The sequence below is a fragment of the Capra hircus genome, chromosome 25, assembly GCF_001704415.2.
Source record: "Capra hircus breed San Clemente chromosome 25, ASM170441v1, whole genome shotgun sequence".
NCBI classification, from domain to species: domain Eukaryota; kingdom Metazoa; phylum Chordata; class Mammalia; order Artiodactyla; family Bovidae; genus Capra; species Capra hircus.
Genome location: NC_030832.1, coordinates 42,527,701 through 42,539,817, shown reverse-complemented (window position 1 = coordinate 42,539,817; position 12,117 = coordinate 42,527,701). Strand labels below are relative to the sequence as shown.

Below are 12,117 nucleotides of genomic sequence, written 5' to 3'. Positions count from 1 at the left end.
TCTGGCGGGCCTCAGGCCCAGGGCCCTGGAGCCTCGGGAGAACCCGGGTGTGTGATATCTGTGTGTGACTCCCCTGCTCCAGCTCAGGGCTGGCCACCCTCCGGGCGGAGGGGACACACCCCAGCCCACCCACGCGTGTGTGCCCCCCCCCGCCGGCGCACCCTGGCACCCGCTGACCCTCTGCTCTCGCTTCCCAGGTGCCCCAGAGTGAGGGCGCAGCCTCTGGCTGCACAGGTGCCCAGGGACCCGCTCTGGCCTCACGGTCGCCTGGCTCACTTCCAGGAGCACCACCTCTCTCTCAAGATGCGTTTCCTGCTCAGCACGGGCTTCCGGGAGCAGCGCAGCGCATCCTGAGAGGCCCGCCGCCCCCGCGGCCCCGGCTCGACATGGAGCTGCCGACCGGCGCCTACAACGGCACTGCCGCAGGGCTGGAGCTGCCGCGCGCGCTGGCCAACGGCTCGGCGGCGCTCTCGGAGCGGCAGCAGTACGCCATCGGGCTCTTCCTCTCCTGCCTGTACACCGTCTTCCTCTTCCCCATCGGCTTCGTGGGCAACCTGCTCATCCTGGTGGTGAACATCCGCTTCCGGGAGAAGATGACCATCCCCGACCTGTACTTCATCAACCTGGCAGCCGCAGACCTCATCCTGGTGGCAGACTCGCTCATCGAGGTGTTCAACCTGGACGAGCAGTACTACGGCATCGCCGCGCTCTGCACCTTCATGTCGCTCTTCCTGCAGGCCAACATGTACAGCAGCGTCTTCTTCCTCACCTGGATGAGCTTCGACCGCTACCTGGCCCTGGCCAAGGCCGTGCGCTGCGGCCCGCTCCGCACCAAGCCCCGCGCGCGGCTGAGCTGCGGCCTCATCTGGCTGGCCTCCGTGTCCGCCACGCTGGTGCCCTTCACGGCCGTCCACCTGCAGCACGGCGAGGACGCGTGCTTCTGCTTCGCGGACGTGCGGGAGGTGCAGTGGCTGGAGGTCACGCTGGGCTTCGTGCTGCCCTTCGCCGTCATCGGCCTCTGCTACTCGCTCATCGTGCGCGCGCTGGTGAGCGCGCCGCGGCGCCGCGGCCTGCGCCCGCGGAGGCAGAAGGCGCTGCGCATGATCCTGGCCGTGGTGCTGGTCTTCTTCGTGTGCTGGCTGCCCGAGAACGTCTTCATCAGCGTGCACCTGCTCCAGCGCGCGCCGCCCGGGGCCGCGCCCTGCCAGCGCTCCCCGCGCCACGCCCACCCGCTGGCCGGCCACGTGGTCAACCTGGCCGCCTTCTCCAACAGCTGCCTCAACCCGCTCATCTACAGCTTCCTCGGGGAGACCTTCCGCGACAAGCTGCGGCTCTACCTGGAGCAGAAAACCGGCCTGTCGGCCTTGAACCGCCTCTGCCACGCGGCCCTGAAGGCCGTGGTCCCGGACGGCGCAGAACAGGCCGAGGTGAAGCTCAGCAGCGCCGTGTAGGGGCCGCAGGAGTGGACGGCGCGCCCCACGCGGCCCTGGGGCATCTGTCCGCCGGCTGCTCCCACAGAGCCGTCCCCTGCCTCCGGCACACGCTGGGCCCGGGGCAGACGCTTCTGAAGCCCCTAAGGAGAGCAGAAGGGAGGTCACTGGGATGAAGCAGCCTTGTTTCCAGGCAGATGTGCCGTGAACCCGCCATCTCGGGGACAGAACTCACGGCTGACGTGAGCTGGAGGCGTGGGGTGCGCTCCACGGCGGGTGTGCACCAGGCCCCCACGCCTCCCTCCATACCGGGGGGCACCTCTGTGCACAGCATCTCTGCACCTCCTGAAGGGTGGGGCGCAGCAGGTGTGTGAAGAGCCTGCCTCTGAAACGGAGTGGACAGTGGCGACGTAGACAGAGACCCTTCTTGCTAAAATATAAGAAAGAAGACCTAACAAGTCTGGGGCTGTTCAGCCTTTTGTCAATAAAACTGTCGCCAATGCCTCTGACTTCTCCATCTAACTGGTTCCCTGCGGGGGAGGGGAGCACTCAGACTCAGCCGCAGGGCCGCCCCTTCCTCACCAGAGAAACACCCTGTGTCAGGAGGCCAGCCCCCTGGCCAGATGACGCTGAGCCCTGGATGCCCCCGGCACGTGGAGGGCACCCCACACACGTTGCACACTCTGGGCACCAGGATAAGCTTCTTGGAGGGGCCTTCAGAGGGGAACGCTGGACAACGTTTAGGTGACAGGAGATGAGCCAGCTTTAGTTCTAACAGCTCTTCATGGGTGCAAACCTCCAAAAAGAGCCTTTGTCCCGAGCAGGTACCTGCGTTCACCAGGCGTCTCCAGCGACTCAGGCCCCACTGAGGCTTGCTTCCCCTGTGAGCGCCTGTCTGAGCAGGTGAGCACTCTTACCGAGCCCCCGACCCTGGCAAGTCCCCGTTGCAGGAGGAGCCCCGGGGCGGGGTGCTCACCTGCTCTTGTCCCAGCGGGGGCGGGGAGACAGCGTGTTAGAGAGCCAGGCCTGTCCCAGCCCCTCCAGCAAACCCAGGAGGTGCTCGGGCAGCCTCGAGTCCGAAGGGCTCTTCCCAGACTGGTGCTCTAGAGCCCCTTTTCAGCCAAGAGCCTGGCGCTCACACCGCCCTCTAGAGCGCCTGACCGCGGAGGCTGATCTGGCCTTTCTGGCACGAGAGGCGCAAGATGAAAGCAAGGCGCCCGATGGCTTTGCTATTTCCTGCCACCCCCGCTCGCCCAGGCAGCAAGGCTCCTCACAGCCCGCCAGGAGCCCAGCGGCGGGGAGCGGCTGGCACAAAGGCCGGCTCAGCACCCAGTGTGACCTCCCAGAGGCCTGGGGCTCTGTAACCCACCTCCCACCCAGGCCCGCGCCCCTGCGGCAGGAGGGCGGCACTCACGTCAGTAGAAGCTGGGCTGTGCACCCACCCCATCGGAGGGAAAGCTGGGTACTTAAACCACCCCCTGGCTGGCCCTTGACCCCACGGGTGTGGGGGAGAAACCCTGAGACGATCCTCAACCATCAGGAATCAAGCACATTAGTGAAGCGCTGATTCATTCCCAAGGCAGAGCTGCTGCGGCTGAAGCAGACGGGAGAAGGAAGGGTGGGCGCAGAGCCATGGCGGGTGGGAACTGGGGCTGGACTTTGGCTCAGCATCTGTGGCAGCAGTGAGCACGGGCGTGTGGTGTGCTGTGCGGGCTGGGTGTGAGCATGGGGCGTGTGGTGTGGAGTGTGTGTGCTGGGTGTGAGCATGGGGCGTGTGGTGTGGAGTGTGTGTGTTGAGGGTGAGCATGGGGCCTGTGGTGTGCTGGGTGTGAGCACAGGGCATGTGGTGTGGTGTGCATGCTGGGTGTGAGCACGGGGCGTGTGGTGTGCTGTGTACTGGGGGTGAGCACGGGGCGTGTGGTCTGGTGTGTGTGTGCTGGGTGTGGGCACCTGATGGGTGTGGAGGGCACGTGTGCGCAGAGTGGGCACCTGAGAGGGCAGGGCAGCTGCACAGAAGCGCCTCCACTCGGGTCTCTAAGGCCTCTGAACACCGCACCAAGGACAGCGGAAGGCAGGAGGAAGGCAGAGTCGCTGGCCCAGCCCCGCTGCCCACTGAGTGCCCACCAGCCTCTGGGTCAAGGGCACGTGAGTCCCTGAGCCCACCGTGCCCTGTGGCACGTTCTAAGGCCTGCACCCACCAGCAAGCACGCAGGGAAGGGCCGTGGGGCCGGAAGACAGGGGAGGGGGGTGTCTCAAGGAAGCATGGGCACCAGCCATCGGAGCAGGACCCACCCCGGCACCGCAACAGCGGCACCGAGGCTGACGTGGCTCCACGCGGCTGGAGAGCCCGGGAAAGGCCCTTCCGTCCCGGGCGGTCCCCACGCCCATGGGCTCCGCCGCAGCCTCACCAGAAACACCCACTTCAGTGCTCTCAGAGAGCCAGCTGCTTTGAGTGGGGCTGGATTTTGCCCTTGTCCAGAGGGCGGGGATCTCTTCCGGGAACAAGGGTTTTACAGGCTAAAGAAACAGCAAAAGCGGAGTGAGCCCTGCCCGCGACCCTCCGCCTCTTCAGGGGGTGAAGCCACCCTGAACTTATCGCAAGAAATCAGCTGCCAGGGGGTCCCGGGAGAGTCCAGTCACCGCAAGGGCGCCGTCCTCGTCTGTCCAGGGACTGGCCGTGCTGCCACCCCCGCCCCAGGAGCCTCGGGCTCTCTCAGGGAGGGCACGACCAGCTGCCACAGGCAACCGGACAAGAGGTTCAGCCCGGCTCAGGACGCTCCCTCTGCAGCTGACGGGACAGTGCCAACCACCCAGAGAGGAGGAAGACCACGGCGGCCACTGTCTCCACCCACAGGCTTCACCCCCGCCCTGCCACCCGCCCGCTGAACCCACTTCTCCACGGAGTCAGCAGGAGGGTCGTGCGCCCACACACACGGCTGAGAAAGTCAGTGAGGTTGCCCATGAGGCTGCCACCCTGCCGGACAGCCCGACAACCTCCACCTGGAGCAACACCCGCAAAAATTGCCCCTCAAAAACGGGGAAAATCGGGAAGAACGGGCCTTCCAGACCAATGTCCCGGGAAGCCTGCGGGAGGGGAGGAGAGTGGCGGAGGGGGATCCGCCAGAGTCCTGCCAGCCCAGGGCCTGGCTGCGAAACGCCCATGGGAAGCGGGAGGAGACCTCCCTGGCCGCCCAGTGGTCAAGGCTCTGTGCTCCTGATGGGGGTTGGGGGGGTCACGTTTGATTGGTCGGGGAACTATCACCCCGCATGCCTCGTGGCCAAAAACACAGAAGCAGAAGCACCATCGTAACAAATCCAATAAAGACTTAAAGCGCTGCTCAGCCGCTTCCATCGTGTCCAACTCTGTGCGACCCCATAGACGGCAGCCCACCAGGCTCCCCCGTCCCTGGGATTCCCCAGGCAAGAACACTGGAGTGGGTTGCCATTTCCTTCTCCAGTGCAAGAAAGTGAAAAGTGAAAGTGAAGTCGCTCAGTTGTGTCTGACTCTAGTGATCCCCATGGACTGCAGCCCACCAGGCTCCTCTGTCCATGGGAGTTTCCAGGCAAGAGTACTGGAGTGGGGTGCCATTGCCTTCTCCAAAAAATCTTAAAAAAAGAAAAGCAGCCGGGGGCCGGGGCTGGGGAGGGAGAACCGGATGAAGATGCCAAGAGGCCCAGCCTTTCAGCCTGAGCGGCCAGGGAGCTGCTGCAGGCGGCCCGAGCCGTCCGCTCTGCTGTGAGAGCCCTCTCGTTCAGGCTCTGCGCTGTGCATGGAAGTCTCCAGGCCAATATCCTGGATGGGCAGTGCCGTTCCCTTCTGCAGGGGACCTTCCCGACCCAGGAATGAAGCGCTGTGGGCGTGCTCTTGGCCGCCTGAGCCGCCCGGGGAGCCCTCCTTCTGGCGGGGCTGCTGGCTGTGGGTCTCTTTCGTTTTCTGAGGAAGCTCCACGCTGCCCCCCACAGTGGCCGCACCAGCTCACACTGCCGCCCGCTGCAGAAGGCACTCTTTTCTCCACATCTGTTATTCGTAGAATCTTTTTCTTTGGCCACATGGCACGTGGGATCTCAGTAGTTCCCCCACCAGGGATGGAACCCACGGCCCCTGCCCTAGAGGCGTGGGGTCTTACCCGCCGGGCGGCCAGGAGAGCCCGTTATCCACAGACTCTTAACGAAGGCCATGCTTCGCACCGTGAGGCGGCGCCTCGGTGCAAGTTTGGATCTCTGTGGTGACGCTGAGCGTCTTTCACACACCTGCTGACTGACAACCGTGTGTCTTCTCCAGAGAAGCGTCTGCTCAGGTCCTCCGCCCGTTTTTAATTGGATCGTCTGTTCTTTCTTTTTGATACTGAGTTGTGTGAGTTCTCTGTACATTTTGTGCAATGACCCTTAACACGCGTGTCGTCTGCAAACACTCTGCCCTCCGGAAGGCGGCCTTCCGTCTCCTTTTGTGCACAAGCGCCTTCATTTGCTGCGGCCGCATCTGCTTATTTGTGCTTCTGTCGCCCTGCCTGAGGAGGCAGGCCCAGAACAATACGGCCACGGGCTTGTGCTCGCTCCCACGGGCTGTATGGTCTGGGGTCACTCACTCTTGTACACGGTGTGACACGCTGTGCGGGCACCAGCTCTCCCAGCACCTTTCACAGAGGAGACTCTCCTTTCCCGGCTATGCGTTCCTGCCTCTGGACTGTTCACTTTCTAAACACTTATTTTACGGAGGTCTGGTTGACTTACAGCGCTGCAGACTTCTGATGTAGCGGTAAGGTGCAGAGGCACCCGCATCTGTGCTCCCCCGTTGCTGAAGAGAGCGCCCGAGCTGCACGGCAGGACCTTGTTTATCCATCCTGCGGTTCTAGTTTGCACGTGCTGACCCCGGACCCCCAGCCCTTCCCCGCTCCCTCTGGAGCTGCAGCCTGTCCTTTATGCCCGGGAGTTCCCTGCGGTTTCGTAGACAGCTTCAGCCGTGTCGTGTTTTAGATCCCGTATGTAAGTGGCATCATGTGGTATTTGTCTTTATCTTACTTTGCTGGTAGGATAACCTCTCGAGTCATCGATGTAGCTGTAAACGGCGTGATTTTATTCTTCTTTATGGCCACGTAATATTCCAGCATAACACATGTCCCACTGTGTTTTCACTTTAAAATGGATTTTATATGAATTGCCCCCGATGATTAAAAAAATTATAGATAGCTCCTTAAAAATATAAACCATACCTTTTCATTTTAAAAATATTATTTCAAAATGAAAGTTAAGATACAATCCACAAGAATGAGAAGAATTACTTGCAAGTACTAAATCTGAAAGGAATTTTGTGTCCAGAATATATAAAGCGCTCTTAGTAATAAATCTCCTAACTTAGTAATAAAAAGACAACCCGTTTTCAAAGTGGGCAAAGGACCTGAATGAGCATTGCTCCAAAGAAGATACACAAATGGCCAGCAGAGCATGGACAGCGCGTCGGCGCCACTTTCCCAGGGAGCGGGGCCGACACCACAGGGAGACGCCCCGCACGCCCCGAGGAGGGCTGAGGCCAGACGAGACGAGACGCGGAGGGGCTGCTGTCCTGGCGAGCTCCAGCGGGCCCGGCCGCTGCGGTGGGGCAAGCCCGCCGACCCTCAGTCGTCAGGCGGTCACCCAAGGCCTGGCAGCTCCGCGCCCTCCCAGAGAGCGGAGGGCACAGCACTGCCCTGAACCCCGCTGCTCAGAAGGCCTGGGAAAACGGGGCAAGCCAGGTGTGGCAGCTGGTGAGGGCGGACAAGCTGTGGTCCCACCCAACCGCGTGACCTCACCGTGACAAGAAGTGCCAACACCCCGACAGCAGGGGTGATCTAGAGATCGGTGCTCAGCGAGAGGAGGGAGGGGTCTGAACCACACGGGGGAGCCACGGCACGAGGCACCCAGACAGACAGACCCACCGCGGGGAGGCAGGGCTCCTCTCTCGGCAGGGCCGGGGCGGGGGCCAAGAGGGGCCCCAGTGGGTGCGGGCTCATTTGAGATATGAAAACCTTCTCAATTGAATCTGGCGGGTCACACAGCCTGAGAATATCAAACGTAAGTGAAGGGTGAGGGGTGTGGTGTGAGCAACACAGATCAGGCTGCTCTGAGTAAAAATAGTCGAGGGCGACGCAGGCCGTCTCGGTGCGCTGCGAACCCTGCCACAGAAGGCAAGGCTGGTAGACTTGATCGCTGCAAAACCTGCAAGTTTCCACCGTGAAAACCACCACGAGCAAAGTCAGGACAACCTCCGAGAAACGTCTTCACCTACTGTCTCTGAGAGCAGCGAACCCGCCTCTGTGAAACCCCACAAAACGGAAGCAACCCACGCCAGTGACAGCGGCGGCCCAGCCCGGGCCTGGAGGTCACACCTGGTTCTACAACGGCCCCCAAGGCGGGGAGGGCAGGGAAGGCCTGAGTGAGGCTGCCAGGCAGAGGCCTGCGGGCGTGGCCAGGAGGGGAAGCCTGGCAGAATCCTTGAAGTTACAGTCAGAGCCTTCCGACTTCCCCCTCCAGGAATGGAGGCCGCCTTGCTGCCCTGGCGGACGATGTGTCCGTGGGCATCCGTTGGCAGGGCCTGTCTGGGAAGGACCCCCGCACCCCGTGAGCACAGCGAGCCTCAGCAGGGCCCCGCACTCCCGGAGCTTGCACGCCAACACGACGCGGGGTCCAGCCGCACGGTGGGTGTCACGGGCCTCAGAAAGGGAAGCACCCGTGCGGGGCTCAGGCCTGGGGCGGGCTGGAGCGGAGGGCCGGCTCCATCTGAGGGTGGCGGGAATGTTCTAAAGCTGATGATGGGGACGGCGCAGCGTCGATGAGCGTGCCGAAAACCGCTGAAGTGTCCAAAAGAGCGAGTCACACAACGTGTGAGCCGTATTTCAATAAAGCCGCTTAAAGCACGTGCACAGAAAAGCAAAGTTCAGCGAGAAACGTCGACCAGAACGCACAGACCAGGTGCCCAGCTCTCCGCACGCCTGGGCCTCCCAGGAGCCGGCCTGGCTCATGACCTACCGGCCCAGGACTCACCGGCGCCTTGCAGGCTCAGCCTCAGCCGGCCCCTCGAGTCACGAAGCGCAAGGAGCAGAGAGCAGAAGAGGCTGGAGCCCCTCCACCGGACCCGCTCGCTCCTCACCCCAGCCCAGCCCAGCCTCCCCGGGACCTCCCTGTCCCCCGCTCCTCACGAGGTGCGCGCGCTGCGGGCTTGTGTCAAGGTGGCCTCGCCCTCCCGTCTGGCCTAGGGTGGGGGTGCTTCCAGCCACGTGGTGTGTGTCCCGTGCACGGGGCGGCCTCGCTAGGGTAGTGTGGACTCTGAGTTGGCACGGAGGCCGGGGTGGGCCCGGGACTCTGTGGGCAGACAGCAGGCCAAGGCCTGGCTCCTGTGACTTCTGCGACTCTGAGTGAGTTACCCACGACGCCCTGACACAAGGGCCCATGTGGGTTCCGGGCACCGGGCAGGCGGGGCCTGCACGGGCTGGGCTGCGGGCTGGGTCTGAGGCTGCCGTGCAGCGGGCAGGCACCCCCCCGGCCCCCGGCTGGGTCTGAGGCCGCCTGGCAGCGGGCAGGCACCCCCACCGGCCCCCCGGCCCTGCCATACCTCCACTTGCACGTCCTCCCAGGTGTCCAGGCGCACGGACTTGACTCTTGCTGACGTGGGGGATGTTCCGGTGAATCCCAGAGCAGCTCAGACAGATGAACACCCCCAGGGTGTACGAGGCCCAGTCAGGATCTGCAAGACAAGGCCAGCCGTCGGGGTCTCCCTGAGACGGGGGTACTGGACCCCGGCCCAACAGGCCTGCACGCCCACCCCCTTTCTGGGCTTCGCTTCCTTGCTGGAGCCATGGCGAGGGGGACAGGACACCAGGTTCTCACAGGGTCTGAGGGCCCGAGCAGGGGTCCCGGCCACCCCACAAAGGACCAGCCCCCCGTTGTCCCAGGAACCCCCCGTCACGCTAGCTTCCCGCCTGAGGGCCTCAGGGAGAGACTGGAAGCCGGGAGCCGGGGCTCCGTCCACTCTCAGAGCAGGCGGGACCGGAACAGACAGGTTCAGGAGGAAGACTGCGCACGTCTCCACGAGGGCCCTCAACCCGGCCTCTGCAGACTCTCCGCGGTGGGCTGGGGCATGGCCAAACCCGACCCCTGATAGGGGCCTCTGCCACTGACAGGCAGCGGCTGCGGGAAGGGGCTCCTGTTGTAGCCAGGGCAGCGGGTTGTCGGGGGGTACCCAGCCCAGGGACAGGGCCTGGCTCTCTCAGGCCACTGGGAGCCCCGCCCGGCCTCACCCCTGCACGTCGGCGGGTCCCAAGCAGAGCTGGCGTGGGGGTGGCCTGGACCCAAGGCCTCAGCCAGCTCAAGAAAGCCGTAAGCAGGCCATCCTCCCCACACCCGCTTCTCGGTCGTCCCTGCCACTGCCCACATCGACTGCACCCCTGCCTGCGGGGCCCAACGACACCACGTCAGTTCTCTGTGGAACCCAGGGAATTCTCTCAGCCAGAGGGTGGCGGCCTGGCCACAGCCCCTGTGCGCCAGGCCACTCAGCTGTGGCCCCCAGGCCTCCATGACCACTCGCTGGCCCCCGGCGGGCGCGTGAGGCGGGTAACAGGGACATTGCCCAAGCCCAAGGCCCCCAACCGCGACCACGTGGACAGGACCAGGCTTCCGAGGTCCTGGGTCCCGCCGGGCGGCGGGGACCCCAGTGCCAACACAGCGGCTTGGGGAGGGAGAAGAACACCAGGCCCCCAGCTCCGAGCCTCCAGGGAGCGGTGGGAGGGAAAGCTGCGCGTCAGGGAGCCCCCCGATGCCGCTCCAGAGCCGGGGCTCCTGACAGAAGAGCCTGCCCGCGACTGCTGTTCCACCGGCTCGTGGGACCAGCCGGGGAGCACAAGTATCGTCAGAGGCGCTCCCGCGCAAAGCGTCACCTGGCTGCCACGAGGACCCAGGAAAGGGCCTGCCCAGGGCCTGAGCAGGCTACACACGCGGGGCCCGGCCCACCCGCACGGCTACCGTGTCCCCCCTCCCAGGACGCACCCTCTGAGGCCAAAGCAGCGCCCCCGCAGGGAATGAGGAAGCCAGGATGGAAGGTCAACGGCCGGGGGCATGAGGACCAGGCGCACCGGGGCCCTCGCGGGACCCAGGTCCTCTGAGCAGGAACCCTCGGTGCGCCGGGGCGGGGACGAGGTGGGGCCTGGCACAGGGAGGGTGAGGGCCACGGCTCCCTCCGGCACCCCGCCCGCCGGCGCCTGCGCGGCGTCCCTGCGGGACCCGGCCCGCAGGCGAACTCACAGCGCCCTGCGGCTCCATCACGCTGCCCTGGAGTCTCAGGGTGACGGGGCCCACGGTCGTCCGCACTCAGAAGGGCTCCCTTCACCCTCCGACAGTCACCCCTGTGTGTGTTGACAGCCCAGCACCATCCCAAAAGACAGAGAAGCAGGAAAGGTGGGCCTAAGGAGCCGGCGTCCCGCGTCCTCCCGGACGGGCATCCAGCGGCCGGGCTGGAGAGCATCCGCAAGGTGCGTTCCAGCCTAACCCCAGACCCTCACACCTACTCGGGACGCAGCTCGGCCGCTGGGGTCCTGGGGTCCACAGCCTCCTCCACCCTTGCTCACCACGGCTGGCCACGCTGCGGCCCCGGCCCGCTGGCCAGCCCAAGTCCCAACAGGAACGAAGCCCAGGGAGGCATAAGCAGGGGCTGAGGTCGCACCACAGCAGGCGGCCAGCCCGGGTCTCAGGACACCTTCCTGGTTCAGAGCAGGCAGTTCCGGGAGCGTCCACCGGCCGGCGTCCACAGGGGCCCAGCCCAGCGGCCAGGCCGCGAGGAAGCCTGTCCTCCTCTCGGGGCAGACGGCTCCTGCCTCCTCCTGCCTGGGGTCCCCGGCAGCACCGGGGCAGGGAGATGGTCGAGTAAGTTGGAGGCAGGGCCTCTCAGCCGGAAGCCCTCCAACTGCGAGCCTGTGAGCACGCAGGCTGCCTGCAGAGTGCCCCTCGCTGTGCCCCTCCGTGTGGGTGAAGAGGCACCGCCGCCCCCTGCCCAGGGCCGCAGTACGGGCGCTCGAGTCACCCGCTGGCCGGGCGCGTGCCTGCCTGCCCTCTGCCCTGCAAAAAGGCTTCAAACCCTCCAGGCGGCAGCAAGGGCACCCCTGGAGGCGCCAGAAAGGCTCTCTGACCAAGCGAATTTTAAGGGAGGGTTCAGACCCTGGGGGAGAACCTGGGGGTGACTCTGAACAGCAGTCTAAGGCCTCAGGGATCAGAAGCAGTGACTGCCCCAGCGCCTGAGCTGCCAGAGCAAGAAGTGGGGCGAGTGCGTGTGGCGGCTGTTCAGGGGAGCCGGCACCTCTGCAGCACCTCTGGGTATAACTGATGACCACTTCCGGTCCACCTGGGTGTCTGCGCTTCAGTGGAATCAGCAAGTCACTTGCCCAGCTTCCCTCCCCCGGGAAAAGCAGCCTCTCAGCAACAGTCTCCTGGGGGGGCTCAAATGCCACACTGTGGCCAAAAGCCCCAGGCGGGGGCGGGGAGACCTTCAGCTCCAGGGGGCCAGCTGTGCCCCGACGCCACAGCACCAAGAGACGGCGCGGGAGCTGGGGTGCACGCGTTTGCAAGAGCCTCACCCTGAGCCCAGGGCCCCAGGCGGGACAGCCGTCGGGCGCCCCACAGAGGGCCCAGCTACAGTCGTGGCAGCACTGGCTGGCCCTAGCTCTGC

General features: G+C 64.7%; 1 protein-coding gene across 1 annotated transcript; it reads left to right on the top strand.

The window, feature by feature from the left end:
- GPER1 (G protein-coupled estrogen receptor 1) lies at positions 286-1,552 on the top strand. Its single transcript, XM_018039918.1, has one exon. The coding sequence runs from the start codon at positions 387-389 to the stop codon at positions 1,449-1,451; it is 1,065 nt and encodes a 354-aa protein (XP_017895407.1). The 5' UTR covers positions 286-386; the 3' UTR covers positions 1,452-1,552.

Excerpts from the sequence above, each read along its gene's own strand:
- GPER1 (XM_018039918.1), top strand. The coding sequence starts at position 387 with ATGGAGCTGCCGACCGGCGCCTACAACGGCACTGCCGCAGGGCTGGAG.